This window comes from Aquarana catesbeiana, linkage group LG07 (genome assembly GCF_042186555.1).
Source record: "Aquarana catesbeiana isolate 2022-GZ linkage group LG07, ASM4218655v1, whole genome shotgun sequence".
Lineage (NCBI taxonomy): Eukaryota > Metazoa > Chordata > Amphibia > Anura > Ranidae > Aquarana > Aquarana catesbeiana.
This window is the reverse complement of record NC_133330.1, coordinates 172,427,481-172,445,582: the sequence shown is the minus strand read 5'-3', so window position 1 is coordinate 172,445,582 and position 18,102 is coordinate 172,427,481. Positions and strand designations below refer to the sequence as shown.

Genomic DNA, 18,102 nt, shown 5'->3' with positions numbered 1-18,102 from the left:
TTGAATCGCGAGCAGATTTACCAGAAATCTGCCCGCAATTTGAAAGCACCGATGTGTGAATGACAAATTGCATGACTCGCATTTGAGATGCCGTTCATTTGAATGACACCTCAAATCGTGGGTCTGCTGCGATTGTTGTACGATAAATTGCGCTGCATTTGTGGCAACACATATCACGGGAAGCACGTCGCCCAAAAGTAGCTCCTGAACTTTTTTTGGGTGACGTTCTTCCCGTAATTGCATCGCAATTTATTGTATGACAATCGTGGCTGACCAGTGCCATGATTTTGAGGTGTCGTTCAAATGAATAGCATCTCAAATGAGAGTCCTGCGATTTTGTCATTCACACATCGGCGCTTTCAAATCGCGGGCAGATTTGTGGCCATTGAAAGCGCTGACGTGTAAATGGACCCTTAGGGATAAAAATGTTTATCGGGAGAGTTTAGTTCCACTTTAAAGTGCTTGCCTGTTCTGATATTCGTTAACAAAAAAAAAAAATATTTTGAGATGGTTACAAGACGAGGACCTACTTTAGGTCTTTATCTGTCACCAAGGTACAATAAGTGAGAGAGCATCAAACTAAACCAGGGTACGTTTTAAAGTAGGATGTCCAACCTCTTGCCTTTCCTGGGCCACATTGGAAGACAATTCCTTGTCTTCCAATGTATACACATAATATACACTAACAGTAAGGATAGCTGATAAGCAGAAAAAGTCCGGCAGATCACAAGTTAATGTTCACTGATATGCAGTGACGCTGTGTCACCCGGGCGCTGCCCTCTATGAATCGTGGATAGATTCATACATAGCAGTCTGGCCCCTTTTCAAACGGCGGGCACCTGAATTATATCGGCGTGGATGCTTTTTTATTTATTTTTTAAATTTTTTTCAAGCACCTGATTAGAGCCATAGGCTCTAACAGGCTTCAAAAAAGGTGAACTTGGAGCGCCAAGCATTGCACCTAGATGTGTTTTAGAAAAGCGAATATTCAAAAATTAGGGGCTGCATTTGATGTCTTTGTTTCAGTATTTTTCTGAATTTTTCAGTTCGTTTGCACCCCCCAAAAATTTTGAGCACCAGCCGCCACTGGTGATATGGATAATGTACCTATATGAGTAATTAAACTTAATTATTTTTGTAATTTTTTTATTATAAAAGTAAAAGAGGGCAACATAAAACTAGTGTGATATTTGACACGGTTTTTGATAAACTAACACCTCGATATCTGCTTCGATGGCTGTAGTTGCAATTCTCAAGGTGCTGATCAGATATTTGGGTTCTAATTTTGTCCTTCGTGTGTGTTATCCTTGACAATGGTTGCTCACAAGTATAGGAGCTTGACGAAAACTGATGACCTGAATAAGGCATGGAGAGAAAGAGAACGAGAAGTGGGACTTTATATGAAGCACACAGCAGCAAATAAAGAAGTCAAGTGACTGGCAGGTTATATGTTCTATAAGAGATCATACAATATAAATAAACATAACCTCCTAGTCACTTGACTTCTTTATTTGCTGCTGTGTTCTTCATATAAATTCCCACTTCTCGTTCTCTTCCTTCTTATAAATCAATGACAGGGATGGAGGCAGGTACCCCTTTGGTTCTTGCTTCATATAAAGTGCCAAAACCCCTTTTTCTTTTTCAATAATGAATAAGGCGTGATTGCGAAGCGTGGGATATTTTTCTTTGGGAAGATAAAACTTCTTAAAGTCCATTAAAGCCACATTGTCTTCGGCCGTATATGTTTGCTAAGTGTAAATGCATTTTTACAAAAAATTCTCCCCAAAAAATCAACATTTCTAAGTACTGTATATACTCGAGTATAAGCCAAGTTTTTCAGCACGGGCTGAAAAACCTCCCCCTCGGCTTATACTCGAGTGAGGGCCTCGAGTATGGGTGCAGCCTCACTGTGCCCATCTGCAGCTGTACCTTTTGATAACCAAAACAGCGGGTGTCTCCCGCTGTGTCATGCAGTCTGTTCAGCGGCCGTCCACTGTAACAAAACCCTGCCTCCCCCTCGTCCATGATAGATGGAACACTGATTCAGTTTCCCAGCGCTGAATCCGTGTTCCATCTACCACGGAATAGGAGGAGGCGGGGCTTTGTTACAGTGGACGGCCGCTGAACAGACTGCATGACACAGCGGGAGACACCCGCTGTTTTGGTTATCAAAGGTATAGCTGCAGATGGACATTGTTTACCCAGTAGCTTCTGCATTTCCCACTCTAGGCTTTTACTCGAGTCATTAAGTTTTCCCAGTTTTTTGTGGTAAAATTAGGTGCCTCAGCCTATACTCGAGTATATACGGTAAGTTTATGGTTTTGTGTTGGGCCACATTCATAGTCGTCTTGGGCCGCAGACTGGACAGGCTGTTTTTAAAGGTAATTCTAAATGTGGTTCAAACCAACCCAAAACCTCCCAGTACACTTTCCAACTAGTCGGAAATTTCGGTTAAAAACAGATTTGTGTTGCATGCATTTGAAAATGCAGGTAAAGCCAAGGTAGCGGGTATCTAGAAGTGTCAACACATGCCTGCACTACTCCTCTTTGTCTGTATACTGAATAGTTCTGACAGACCAGGCTCTGACACTTCCAGTTAGTGTTGAAGCTCAGCTGCTTCTTCATGGCTCCCATCCATTTCTACTGACCCATTACTGCCTCACAAGCCAATAGAAATGTGTTCGGAGGTGGAAGGATATCGCTGTCGGAATGTGTTGAATCTTTACATGCTAACAGCAGCACTCCAACTGGGGGAAGGAAGTGGTACTGAAATCTGTTTTTTATAGTTAGGCATCTCTGGGAACTTGCCCTTCATACCTGACAGCAGCTTTAACATGGCAGAATAAACACCCTAAAAACATTACAGATTTGTTCATAGAGAAATCTTAGGAATTGCTTGGAATTCACCTTTTAGCTTATCAAATGGTATTCAACATGTTTTTGCAGGATGTTATTAAACCCACTAGAGTTATTCTAGCTAACACTTTATATTGTGTCACCAGAGGTTTGGGACATGTCAATTTGCAGAAGACATTCTTCACAATCGGCCTTCTCTGTTTGTCCCTTTCTTCCATCTCACCTCTCCCACACGTTTGCTGGATCCTGTGTTTCCTGCCCCTAGGCAGCTTTCTACTCGTCTTGCCCCAAAAAAATGGCGTGGGGGTTCCCCCAAGATCCATACCAGACCCTTATCTGAGCATGCAGCCCGGAAGGTCAGGAAGGGTGGGCGAGCGATCGCCCCCCCTCCTGGACTATACCAGGCCACATGCCTTCAACATGGGGGGGTGGGTACTTCGGGTCATGTTGAGGACAAGGGCCTCTTCCCAAAAACCCTGGCCATTGGTTGTCGGGGTCTGCAAGCGGGGCTTATAGGAATCTGGAACCCCCTTTAACAAGGGGACCCCCAGATGCCGCTCCCCTCACCCTAGGAGTATGAGGTACATCGTACCCCTACCCATTCACCTAAAAAAAATAAGTGTCAAAAATAAACACACTACACAGGTTTTTAAAGTATTTTATTAAGGCAGCTCTGGCTATTCTCCCTCTTCTGGCGACATCTTCTCCCTCTGCTGGTTCTTCTCCCCTCTCTGGTTCTTCTCCTTTCTGCACTGTCTTCTCTCTCCTCGCTCTTTTGCTGGGTGTTCTCCCTCTGTTCCGATGTTGACTCGACGCGATCTCCTGATGTAATGCTGGCTCCGCCGTGTGCAATGACTTTTATTGGCATTTGGAGGTCACGCCCCTTGTGATGTCATTGCCCATCATGCCCCAGGCGGTGACACCACAAGGGGCGTGGCCTCCAAATTACGTCATTGGGTGGCCCCGCCCCATGCCAATATAAGTCATTGCACACGACGGATTATTTATTTATTTGTTTTTTTTTTTTTATATCATACTGTAGAGTATAAGATTGCCTATCATTTGAGCCCAGTCTTGCCACAAAGAGTTAATCCATCTGTGAGCAATCCTCTTTTATTGTCCTTTTATTGTTCAGTGAGAAATTTTGACAAACTGTGAAAAACTTTGTCAAATACTCCCCCCTTGCTGTGAGTGACAGGTGATTTACATCTCGTGCACTAGCCTAAGAGACATGCATGGTTTTTTAATTCCCTCCCCCACTCCTTTCTTCAGCAGCTCTGCAAGGATTGGCTGTTCCACACCTCAGCATGATTTGGCATGCTGAAGTCATGTGGTTACTTTCCGGTCTTTTCACTGGATGTTAGAGATCATAGCAGAAGTTCAGTGTAAGAAATACACAGGAGAAAATGCATATTGACAAGGGGAGTGTAGAGGTGGGCGGGGAGTCTACTGACATCACGACTCCGCCCACCGAGCTCCAGACAACAGACCCACCCACAGATCCTGCAGTTTTTCGGGTCTCATCACAGACAGAGGGGAGACATTTGACAGTTAAAGATACATGCAGGAGGCGTGTACATCCTTATAGATAACCCCTATGGCAGTAGTTTAGAAAGATGACATTGGGTTTACATCCACTTTAAGGTTAATTTAAAAATCTTAATTAATCTTAATTGGATTTCTCTGAACAGAGGATATACTCCTTAAAGTAAAACTTTGTTTAAAGGCCATCACAGAGTCCAACTCTACCTTTGGGATGCAATAAAAAAGTAGAGGCTGAGCATGTGTAAAAATTGTATTTTTTAATTGAGAGGAGGTAATATTTAATGTAATACCTCCTCTTCTCTACCTATTAACCTCTTCCTGTGAGCTCAGGCAATCGTGTACATTGCCCCTTTGGGTGCATTCATCGCTAACATTGGTGTTACTGCATGCAATGCTTTTGGCTCAAATAATGCTTTTAGAAAAGTTTGAAACGTCGCCATATCGTACCTACATCAAGCACTGACTTCATGTATTTATTTTTGAGGCGTTGCTTGTAGCAGAACAATGCAAATGTTAGCTGCTCTTGTGTAATTAATGTAATTTTCCAACTTATAAACCCATGTTTGGCTTTAGCAAGGACTAATTTTATTCATGCAATTTTTCTGTTCTATTGCTCGATGTAATTGTAGCGCTATTAGTGCAATTGTGACAGAGAAAATTGAATACTGAGTACAGATACTTTTTTTATTTGCACTAACATACAATTTTTCAGAACAAGCTTTCGGGGTATGTCCCCTTCTTCAAGGTCCAAGCAGTACTGATTCACACATTTTTAAGCAGAATGTTAAAAAAAAAAAACACATCTCTGAGGGAAAGGAGAGAGGAAAAAAGGAAACCAATATCTAGATTCAGGCCATTCTGTTCTGTTCTATTGCTCCTTATTTATCAGAAAACTGCCTGCTCTCCTTTTCAGTACACATTCTCTGGGAAATCATAGAGTGTCTGCTTATTAAACACCACAGTAGCTCATCAGGCAGTGTTTAACTATTACTGGACCACATATAGTTAATTATTGGAATTGTCTTTTGATTTTAGAACTGCCTTGAGATAGATAGATAGATAGATATAGATATAGATATATATATATATATATATATATATATATATATATATATATATATATATATACACACATACATACATACATACATATACATACTTCCATACTGGGCCTATACTGGCACTTCTCTCCTACATGTAAAAATCATCATTTTTTTTTTTTTTGCTATAAAATTACTCAGAACCCCCAAATATTATATATGTTTTTTTAGCAGACACCCTTAGGAATAAAATAGCAGTCATTGCAACTTTTTATCTCACACGGTATTTGCGCAATAATTTTTCAAACGCTTTTTTTTTTTTTTGTTTTTTTTTTTTTTGTAAAAAAAACGGTTTCATGAATTAAAAAATAACAAAACAGTAAAGTTAGCCCATTTTTTTTGTATAATGTGAAAGATGATGTTACGCTGAGTAAATAGATACCTAACATGTCACGCTTGAAAATTGCGCACATTCATGGAATGGCGCCAAACTTTGTTACTTAAAAATCTCCATAGGCGACGCTTTGAAAATGTTTACAGGTTACCAGGTTAGAGTTACAGAGGAGGTCTAGTGCTAGAATTGTTGCACACGCTCTAACGCAGGCGGTGATACCTCACATGTGTGGATTGAACGGCGTTTACATATGTGGGCGGGACTTGCGTGTGCGTTCCCTTCTGAGTGCTAGCTACCGGGCATTTTTAAAAAATTTTTATTATTATTTTTATTTTTTAGGTGGTAAACCCCGCGCCACTAGTAGTGATTAATTGAAAAATGTGAAATATTTTATTGCTGATCCCCTCAAGAGTGATGTGCTCCTGTTAATATATAAAGTGTTGAATCCAGGGGGCGCTATTGTGATGTGAAGCGTGCCAGTTGGTCAAACTAGATAAACCAGCCCGCTATAATTCATGTGTCTATATAGATGTTCCCAAAAAATACAAATGCAAATCTTGAAAAAGTTTACAAAAAGAAAATCCACGGCAAACGTGTAAAATAACTAAAGTATTAACATTGAAACCATGTGTTTGAGCAATTATAAGGTGAATACCTATACAGCAAATAAATGTGAGTAGTGTTTTTGAGTGAACACAGTTGGTGGTGTGAGTTGAAGGCACAAAACAGTCCACAACGCCATAAAGATGTGAAAACATATGACACAATTCAGTCCTCCGATAAGAACAGTGTTTTCCAATAGAGATATATTGAATCCTCCACCAGGCTAGGGTGTCCGTTTATGTGATCCCCAGGATCGCCGCTGATCACAGTCCATAAACAGTTTATGAAACAGTGATAATCGAGGGGAGAAGTGTTTGAACTTGTTCTCCCGCCGATGATCTCTGCACATGAAGAATCCTTATTGACTGACACAGAAACGGCCAGTTTATGAAGCTGCAATCTCAGCGCTTCACTGGCGATCTGTGTCAGAATTCACACTGCACGATTTACCAGCTCAGTGGTGGAGAATCGGGGAGTGAAGAGAGAATCCCGGGGGATCTGAGGAAGAAAGAAGATGATTTTTAACTTGTACCTCGTTCAGACCTCCGAACACTGTAACCATGTCCTGTCCCCCTGTCATATTTATGTGTGTGTGTGTGTGTGTGTGTGTGTGTATGTATATGTGTATATATATATATATATATATATATATATATATATATATATATAGGGGGACTCCTTATTTTTTTTAACATTAACCACACCGTCGGTCAGTGTATTGAGTGATAATTTATCACTGCTTAATAAACTGACATGTCTGTGTTTTGGTGAATTTCTGGTACTGTAATCTCGTTATGTCTCATGAGATTCCAGTATCAGGGGCCGTTCTCCACTGTTGGAAGCGTTTGTAGATCGCTTCACTCCTCCAAAGGTGAACTGTGAATGCCAGAGAACGAAGCAGTGAATAGATTTCACTGCTTCATAAAAGGACACCTAGGAGAGTTAACATTCACCGCAAGTGGAATAGATAAATGATCTGCTTACCAGATCTATCTGACCTCTTTTTCCTAGGAAAGACAGTCAAATTACGTTTGTGCAGGATAGTGCCTGCTCACATGGATGGGATGGATAAAATAGAGATCCTCTTCCTCAAAGGCACAGGCAGGATATACAAGGGAACATCCATAGCATAATACTGTCTTATTTATTGATAAAATTCGATCATAAAAAAGGTGGCCAAATGGCCTCTTACATTTAAAAGTGCCTACCTGGCACTGGGGCTGCTGGCTTCTCAGAAATGTGCTGTGTGTAGTAGTCTCTGCTCCACCTCCGTGGATGGCGTGCGTTCCACCGACTTAGATCGACAACCAGCCAGACCGGATAGTGCGTAGGCAAAGGAAACGTGACCAGGTACCGACTCAACGTACGTTTTCGTTATTTACGTCTTCAGGAAGTGAACATTTATATAGACACATGAATTATAGCGGGCTGGTTTATCTAGTTTGAGCAGCTGGCACACTTCACATCACAATAGCGCCCCCTGGATTCAACACTTTATATATTATTTTTATATTTACACTTTTTTTTATTTATTTTTTTGTTTTTTTGACCACTTTTATTCCTATTACAAGGAATGTAAACATCCCTTGCAATAGGAATCTATGTGACGGGTCCTCTTTATGGAGAGATGCGTGGTCAATAAGACCCCACATCTCTCCTCCAGGCTGGAAAGCATGAGATCGGTGAAAAAAAATTCACCGATCTTATGCTGACAGCCATGATCGTGGCTTTGTTGACATCCGGGAACCCGGGCGTGACGTCATAACATCGCGCCGGGTCCTCCGATGGTCATAGAGATGACTGGTGACCATCTGGTCACCAGTCATCTCTATCGTAGATTCTTTCTCCGGGTCCCTGATGGCACGGGAGAGCCCGGAGAAGCACCGGATGCTGCTATGATCATTCTTATGGTGCACAGAATCGCCGGCTGGAAATAATGATATCTGAATTATGCCTCTAGCTTAGCTGCAGGCATCATTCAGATATCACCGCACAAAGTCAAGGACATCATTTGACTATGTGTGGTAGGGAAGTGGTTAAACAATGGAAGTAAACTTTTTAACTTGGTATCAGCCTTTTGGAATCCCATGTACAGCTGCACTCTGGGAGAATTTTTAGACAGGGAGAAGGAATGGCAGCACAAGGAGCATACTGACAGAAGGAGAGTAGAGTGACAGGGAGATGAGCTCATCAGTCTGCCGCTTCTCCATCAATGCTCAGTCACAGGCTGGGGGACAAGGTCTAGTTGTGCTGTGTGGCAGAGATGTGTAAATCTTAGAGATTCGTGGACAAGAATGCAAATTCTTTGCCAGGCAGAACAGCTCAAATACCTGTATTAATCTATCTTCTGAAACTTTATTTTTCAATTTTATTACATTTTAGTATATTTTTAAATTTACAAATGAGACCTACCATATATACTCGAGTATAAGCCGAGTTTTTAGCACATTTTTTTTTTTTTTTGTGCTGAAAATGCCCCCCTCGGCTCATACTCGAGTCAAGCACTTTTCTGCAGCAGAGTGACATTTTCCGAACCGACTTTGGGGCCCTGTAGCTTGGGACCACTTGATGCTAGGAACCCCAAATTTGGTGTGCATACCCAGTGGAACTAGCACTATAACATATATCCAAAGCTGAGGTTCCTAGCACCAAGTGGCCCTGAGATACGGGGCCCCAAGGTCGGTTCGGAAAATGGCATTCTCTGCTGCAGAAAAGTGCTTGACATTTTCAGAACTGAATTTGGGGCCCCGTATTTCGGGGCCACTTGGTGCTAGGAACCTCAGGATATGTTGTAGTGCTAGTTCCACTGGGTTTGCACACCAAATTTGGGGTTCCTAGCACCAAGTGGCCCCGAGATACAGGGCCCCAAAGTCGGTCAACTGTGTCCATCTGCAGCAATCTCATTTCGGGACCCTTTGGGTCCAGAGACCCCAAATTTTGGCTGCAGCTAGGAGGCATCTAGGAACCCTTAACTACCAAGTTTGAAGTTCAGGGGACCTATGCTCGGAAGCATTGGGGACGCATGCTCGGAAGTATTAAACTTCATTTTCCCGGCTCGTTGTCGTGTTGTATGTCACCGCGTTTTTGATGGTTGAAAGTTCAGAGAACTTTTGTGTGACCGTGTGTATGCAAGCCAAGCTTGAGCGGAATTCCGTTGGAAAAACCATCCAAGACTGCAAAACAGGACTGCATTTTGTTCTGCATTCCTGTGATCCTTTTTCAGCCAACAGCGGGCTAATGTATGCTATTGTCTGTCACTTAGCCAGTCCAGGTTTGGGAAAGATCCTGACCATATGGTTGGGATTCACTCAGAAGCCTAGAACGGCAGCTGTTGCGAGCTTGAGCCACCCCCTTCCGTCCCCTCCACAGCCCAGCACTCCAGTGAGCGTTGGAGGGGCAGAGAAGAGAGCCGCTGACTGACAGCTGCTCTTGGCTGGTCCTCAAAGTTGTTCCGCACACAGTTCTGTCGCTGTAGCATGTATGTGTTATTTTAGCACATTTAAAAATGTAATTGTTACAATGTTAAAAAAGCATTGTGATAAATACTAACTTTATAACTGATAGGATGCAGCATCACAATTCTTCTGATAACCTGTTATAGGAGTTGCAGTAATTAGTCACATGTTCAGCCTAGCAATAGTCGCATGAAAATGTATTGTTATTTTGGAAAATTGATGTAGAATATTTTACTGCAATATTTATTAAAGGAGAAAGAGCAATTGTTAGACGTGAATAGTAGTTCTAGTGAAAAATAGGACCACCTTTAAAATTTGATTCTGACAAAGCCCTTGATATATACAGTATCTCACAAAAGTGAGTACACCCCTCACATTTTTGTAAATATTTTATTATGTTTTCATGTGATAACTATAAGAAATGACACTTTGCTATAATGTAAAGTAGTGAGTGTACAGCTTGTATAACAGTGTAAATTTGCTGTCCCCTCAAAATAACTCAACACACAGCCATTAATGTCTAAACCGCTGGCAACAAAAGTGAGTACACCCCTTAGTGAAAATGTCCAAATTGGGCCCAATTAGCCTTTTTCCCCTCCCTGGTGTCATGTGACTCGTTAGTGTTACAAGGTCTCAGGTGTGAATGGGGAGCAGGTGTATTTAAATTTGGTGTTATCGCTCTCACTCTCTCGTACTGGTCACTGGAAATTCAACATGGCACCTCATGGCAAAGAACTCTCTGAGGATCTGAAGAAAAGAATTGTTGCTCTACATAAAGATGGCCTAGGCTATAAGAAAATTGCCAAGACCCTGAAACTGAGCTGCAGCACATTGCCAAGAATATACAGCTGTTCAGCTGGATAGGTTCCACTCAGAACAGGCCTCACCATGGTCCACCAAAGAATTTGAGTGCACATGCTCAGCGTCACATCCAGAAGTTGTCTTTGGGAAATAGACATATGAGTGCTGCCAGCATTGCTGCAGAGGTTGAAGGGGTGAGGGGTCAGCCTGTCAGTTGCTCAGACCATACGCCGCACACTGCATCAAATTGGTCTGGATGGCTGTCGTCCCAGAAGGAAGCCTCTTCTAAAGATGAAAGAAAGCCTGCAAACATTTTGCTGAAGACAAGCAGACCACGGACATGAATTACTGGAACCATGTCCTACGGTCTGATAAGACCAAGATAATTTTATTTGGTTCAGATGGTGTCAAGCGTGTGTGGCGGCAACCAGGTGAGGAGTACAAAGACAAGTGTGTCTTGCCTACAGTCAAGCATGGTGGTGGGAGTGTCATGGTCTGGGGCTGCATGAGTGCCACCGGCATCGGGGAGCTACAGTTCATTGAGGGAACCATGAATGCCAACATGTACTGTGACATACTGAAGCAGATTAGGACACCCCTCCCTTCAGAGACTGGGCCGGAGGGTAGTATTCCAACATAACGACTCCAAACACGCCTCCAAAGACAACCACTGCCTTGCTAAAGAAGCTGAGGGTAAAGGTGATGGACTGGCCAAGCATGTCTCCAGACCTAAACCCTATTGAGCATCTGTGGGGCATATTCAAATGGAAGGTAGAGGAGTTCAAGGTCTCTAACATCCACCAGCTCCATGATGTCGTCATGGAGGAGTGGAAGAGGACTCCAGTGGCAACCTGTGAAGCTCTGGTGAACTCCATGCCCAAGAGGGTTAAGGCAGTGCTGGAAAATAATGGTGGCCTCACAAAATATTGACAATTTGGGTCCAATTTGGACATTTTCACTTAGGGGTGTACTCACTTTTGTTGCCAGCGGTTTAGACATTAATGGCTGTGTGAGTTATTTTGAGGGGACAGCAGATTTACTCCTGTTATAAAAGCTTTATATGCCTTTACATTGTAGCAAAGTGTCATTTCTTCAGTAGTGTTACATGAAAAGATATAATAAAATATTTTCAAAAATGAGGCGTGTACTCGCCTTTTGTGAGATACTGTAGTACATTTTTTCACAGTAAAGTCCTTTCAAAAGATGGTAGTAAATGCAATATTCTGTAGGACTTAAAACATTTTTATTTTTTGTGGTTAAAGCGGAGTTCCACACAAAAGTGGAATTTCCGCTCATTTGTCACCCGTCGGCAGCTCGGCTCCCTCCTCCTTTTTATGCCTCCTGGCCAGTGGGAGAGTGCAGCGGCTCCTTGCGCATACGCAATAGGGACCCAGCGTGAAGCTGTAATGGTTCTCTTAACGGCAATGGTGGCAGCAGCACCCGACAGCTGATGGAAACATCTTCTACAGTGCTGACATTGCTGGACTCTAGGACAGGTTAGTGTCCTATTATTATAAGTCAAAAGCTGCAGTATGTGTAGCTGCTGGCTTTTAATTTTTGCAGTGTTGGGCAGACCTCCGCTTTAATATACACACATTTTACCCAGAGTGGTTTATTTTAAACCCTTGTGGCTATGCAGTCATAACTGGCTTTTTTGCCTTCTTTTTGTTTTTAAAAGGTTTTGTTTAACAATATGTTCTGCTTACTAACTAGCAACATGCATATCCTGCTGATGAACTGATGCCTTTGACGTGCCGTGGCCGAATACGTGGGCAAGAACCAAGCAGAGGAGATGTAGATGATGCGTTGGGAAAGTAAGACTCCCTAATATTTTAACATATTTTCACTGCATGCATAACTATATTAAACTGTGGCTTGCATTTTTTTTTTCCTCTCAGCATCTGTCTGGAGTTAAACTTTAAAGAACGCTTGCTGTTCCAGTTTAAATTTTAAAGCAATCCAGTTTGCTTGCCATAGCCTTACTCTTAGGGAAACAAGAATGATAAGTCAGACAACCTAATACACAGCTTGCCTTTACGCCAGTGTTAATTTTGGCAGCAAATTTTGATTTAGTCTTTTGACTAAAATGGCATTTTAGTTTTAGTCCCATTTTTAGTCTTCTGCAATTGTTTTAGTTGTATTTAGTCGACTAAATCTCCAGTACATTTTAGTCGACTAAAATCATTTGTTTAGTTAAATTGTAATGCATTATTTAAGCATTTCTTTACAATTTTCAAACTCATTATATACTGCTGGAGTGAAAAATCTAATTTGTTATTATATTTGGTATTCAGGTGTGAACATGCACTACAAACCAGTGTTTTATTCATATTTTTTAGCAGCCTAAAATAGTATTAATTTAGTCAATGAAAATGTTTTAGTCGACAAAATTTAACAATGCTTTCCACGCACATTAACTTTAATGGCATTCCAGTCTTAGTCCCTAGGGTTCAATATTGAGTTGGCCCACCCTGGCTCGCAGTCTCCACTCTAATTCATCTCAAAGGTGTTCTGTCAGTTGAGGTCAGGACTCTGTGCAGGCCAGCAAGGTTCATAAAACATGGATGAGTGAGTTTGGGGTGGAAGAACTTGACTGGCCTGCACAAAGTACTGACCTCAACCTAATAGAACACCTTTGGGATGAATTAGAGTGGAGACTGCGAGCCAGGCCTTCTCATCCAACATCCATGCCTGACCTCACAAATGCACTTCTGGAAGAATGGTCAAACATTCCCATAGACACACTCCTAAACCTTGTGGAAAGCCTTCCCAGAAGAGTTGAAGCTGTTCTCTCTGCAAAGGGTGGGCCAACTCAATATTGAACCCTCCGGACCAAGACTGGGATTCCATTAAAGTTCATGTGCGTGTAAAGGCAGGTGTCTCAATACTTTTGACAATATAGTGTGTATGAACTGTTTACCTTCCAAGAGATTCTGTTTGATTGACTTGTGATAAGATTCCTGCCAGACAGCAGAGCCAGGTCCACAACCTCACTTTTCTCCATTCCATTTAAACAATAGTGTCTGGTCATTGTGTTGCAGCCCCCCCAGTCTGTTGATTGGACAAGGGACGTTTCTTACATGACTGAAGTTATGACTCTTCTCCTGCCTATAAGCTCACACTGTGAGATTGGCAGCCATATGGCTTCTTGGCTAACACTGCTGGCCTTCTCCCTTTTACATTACAGTAGTTTAATATAAAAAACAATTCCACATCCAGCTGTGTTTAATGCCCAAGCCGTGGGGCCCGAGCCCGCAGGTGTGCCGTCATGGGAAACAACTTCTTATGGTGGCTCACTGAGAAGTGGAGGAGCCAGGAGCGCCAATGAGGGACCCAAGAGGAATGTCAAGGCCGCTCTATGCAATTCCATTTGTGCAGTATCCTGTTTGTTAAAAAAAAATACATAAAAAAATAATGCCGAACACCTAAATACCTCTCTACCGTTGATCTCCCCCCCCCCCCCAGCTGTTCTCCTCCCATAATGTAAAGTATGATGCGTGTTTTTAGCCCCCAAAAGCACAACTTTACATTTATCAACCTGAATCCTCATTTGCCACATAGTTACCCAATTAAACAGGGCACTGAGGTCAGCTTGTAAGTTAGAGACATCCTGTATGAACGTTATTCCACTTCATAGCTTTGTATCATCTGCAAACACTGAATGGTAATTTTAATACCAGATCCTATATCATTTATAAATGGGTTAAAAAGTAAGGATCCCAACACTGAACCTTGCAGTACATCACTGATAACCTTAGACCATTCAGAGTATAAATTATTAACCACTACTCTCTGAATACTGTCTCTTGTTCCGTTTTCTATCAGTTGTGGATAACTCTTTCAAATGCTTTTTTCAAAATGCAAATATACTATATCCACTAATAAAAATAAATAAAGTGATTTCGCGCAAATATTAATAAGTAAATCGTGAAGTAAATCGTGTCAAATTCATACGTTTAAGTATTTCAGGAGAGTAATTAGTTGTTGCTGTAAAAATTAAAACAAGTGATGCATCCAGTGTCTATCTACAATAAGAAAATGAAAAAAATTTTTTTGCGGTAATAGTATCCTTATATAAAATCAGTGTTGTTCATAAATTAATGACAGTGATGAGTAAATAAATATAACTTAGTGAAGAAATAATATATATAGGTGAAGTATAAATAACCTTATGTGACTGTGCTCAATGCAGGTTCACTTTAAATGATATAAAACCTAGACAAAATTAGGGAACAATAATAGGAAGTCCAAAGGATAGTTTTGGATGGAAGATTATCAAGTTCTGTGTGTATTAGACCAGGTATAAGTAGTTGTTCTCAATATTCCTATTGTGGCTCCTTTTAGCTGTCAGGTCTCACAGGACCCTTACCTTAAAGTGGTGTTCCGGCCGAAATTATACTTTTTAAATAAAAATACCCCTATAATACACATGCTTAATGTATTCTAGTAAAGTTAGTCTGTAAACTAAGGTCTGTTTTGTTAGTTTATAGCAGTAGCTTGTTATTTTATAAACTTACAGCAGACCGTGGCCATCTAGTGTGGGCATCTGAAGCCAGACTGTATTTCTTCCTGGATCTCATCCTTGCAGATCTCGCACATGCTCAGTGCAGCACAAGCAGTGTAATAGGTTTCAGGTCAGGTTTCCATAGCAACGGCAGTGTAAGAGGAAGTTGCCACCCCTTCCCAGAAGGCATTGCAAACAGGAAATGATGCGATGGGCCGCGGCCAGGGAGGAGGAAGTGAAAAATGAATACAGCAGATATACAGTAGGTGCTGAGAAAAAAAAATTTAAAAAATATCCAATTCGTTTACAGTGCACAGTTTAGTGAGGGATGCTAAAGAGTTGTAAAAGTGGATGGAACTCCACTTTAATTCTGGCTATGACATGCAGTACCCGCCGTCACCGCTGGGTGGATCCTTTAGTTTTCTTACATCGTGGTCATACCTCCTCTGATTGATATATTCCAGCTCTGTTTCCTCGATGCTGGCTGTAACATGCAGTACCCGCCGTCTCCACCGGGGGGATCCTTTAGTTTCTCTGTGTTCTGATCGTGCCTCCTCTGGATGATGTAATACAACTCTGTTGTCTTTCCAATGATTGCGATCTGTACTTGTGTAGTGTGGGGCGGTACCTCAAAGGAGAGGGGACAGAAAGAAGAAGGGACCTCCGATAGTGCAGTATATTAAGTGATTTAAAAAACGTGTTTATTAAAAAGCATATACTCTTACACAAGGCAAAGTTTAAAATCACAGGGCACAAATTCGGCATTGTTCCTCGCCTTCTCACGTCACTTCCGGTCGCGGCCCTATCTGGCCAATCCCTACGAGTTACGTTGTTTCACACAACTTCATCCCCAGATGTACTTAAACGTATGAATTTGACACGATTTACTTATTATTAAAATTTGCGCAAAATCACTTTATTTTTATTTCTACTGATTAGTGATTTGTGGTACACTATAGATTTTGCTGCATTTATATTCGTATATATTGATTTATATATCACTTATTGCATTTACTTATCCATAGTAGCGCAAAAGTAATTTTTTCTTTATACTATATCCACTGCCACTCCTTTTTCTAAAGCCCCATACACATGGAACTAATATTGGGTGGTATCAGCTGTTTCAATAGAAACCGGCTGACATTTAGCCTGTGTGTACGGCAGCTGGTCTGACAGAAGCCGGTCGAACGTCCAGCTTCTGTTGAAGGTGCATGACAAGAAAAGGTCTGCCGACCAGCATCCGATCAGTGTTCTGACAATGGCTGAGAGCACTAATGTGTGTGTGTGTGTGTGTGTGTGTGTGTGTGTGTGTGTGTGTGTGTGGGCTTCTCCCTGTCAGAACACAATAGTTCAGTGGGGGGATCACTGTACTAACATCGGATTGTTAGTATAGGATTTCCTCTCGAGGACTTCAGTAAGCCAGGTACATACAAACCTAATCTCCCCCTGTCAGGATACAATAGCACAACTGGAAAGATCCCTGCATTAAGATCGCTTATGTTGATGTGGGGATCTGTTGTGTTTGTTCAGACCGCTGGTTGAACAATAAAAAACTGTGTATGCCCAGTTTTATAAAAAAAAGAAAAACTCTTTTTTGATTCTGATTTTAAAACATTCCCGTTTTCTTTTCTGTGTTCTTGGACAGCAGCCCTCAGCCCTAGAAAATTTGCCATATTAAAATGTATTGACTTTGAAGTGTTTCTATCTTTCCAGTATGTGCTTGTTGTTTACATCTAACATTAAATGAGATCATATTCTAGTCACTGCTACCCAGATGTTGGATGAAAATTAGTAATGCACTTCTCAATGTTTTAGATCAACAGGTTCAGCAGGGCATCATTTATAGTTGGGACTTCTATAAATTGTACCATAAAATTGTCTTGTAATAGGTTTATAGTTTTTCACCCTATTATTATTCCAGTAGTGCCATTACTCCAGTTAAAGTAATTTTTTTGTGTTTTTTTTTTGTTTTGTTTTTTTTTTGTTTTTTAAAGCGTATTTACAACCAGGTTTATTCTTGCTGAACCTCCTCTTCTCTTTATTTTTATATTTATTTATTTTTTACCTTTTAGTTTTTATTCCTTTCAACTTGCAGCTTAGTTCTTTAAATTTCATTTTATGGATTATCTCCATGTATTCGGTCATTGGTCCCAGCAATGAGGCCAAGACAGCTGGGTCATAACCAGTCCCACCCAATTTATCAAACCTTTTGACTGAGGCGATCCTGGTCACAAACTATCAGTTCTTCTAAATATAACATCCCCATTTACCACCAACTGCCTAGGCTTTCCTGAAATACCCTTATCACCCCAACTGGATGGGCTACTCTCTAGGCTTTTAGCAGTAGTAGTGACATCTAGGGCTGCTGCCTTTTGAGTTTTGCCAACCACACATCCTCGCCCAACTTGGTGAATTTCTTTGGGTGCTCAGACACAGGACTGGCCTTCTTTTTCTGTGAGTCGCTAACACTTCCTCTAAATACTTTAATTTTCCTACTGTACGTGATCATCCTGATTTACCCTTGTGTTCTAGAAAGCAGTGTACTTTTTAATATATAGTAACCAAGTGTGAGATGAGAAATTACCAAATTCATTGTAGGACTTGTTTAGACATGTGGTTTGAGGGTGGTAAAACCAGGCAGTAGTCACATTTTTACCACCCCCCTCTTAAGCTGCACAGGCAGCCAGACTGGGGTGTAAACATGCAAAAATAATTCCCTCTTACACATTCAGTGGGCAACACTGCCACCAGACGTGACCCATTCAAGCGAATGTATCTACACCACAGTGTTTTGGCCTTTACAGGGTTAAAACAGTCAGTGAGGAGGCGACCTAACTCCTCCCCACTTGTCAAACACCTGATAAGTGATCCACCTGCAAATTGCTTTGTTACAGGTGCTGCAAT

At 41.4% G+C, this 18,102-nt stretch overlaps 1 protein-coding gene across 2 annotated transcripts in view; it reads left to right on the top strand.

Moving 5' to 3' along the window:
* Positions 1 to 18,102, top strand: part of EDEM3 (ER degradation enhancing alpha-mannosidase like protein 3) — a 155,992-nt gene that overhangs the window by 20,014 nt on the left and 117,876 nt on the right. For both annotated transcript variants that reach the window (XM_073592876.1, XM_073592878.1), the window contains exon 3: positions 12,408 to 12,508. In XM_073592876.1, coding sequence (XP_073448977.1) covers positions 12,408 to 12,508 — 101 coding nt within the window. The remainder of the gene's footprint in view (positions 1 to 12,407; positions 12,509 to 18,102) is intronic.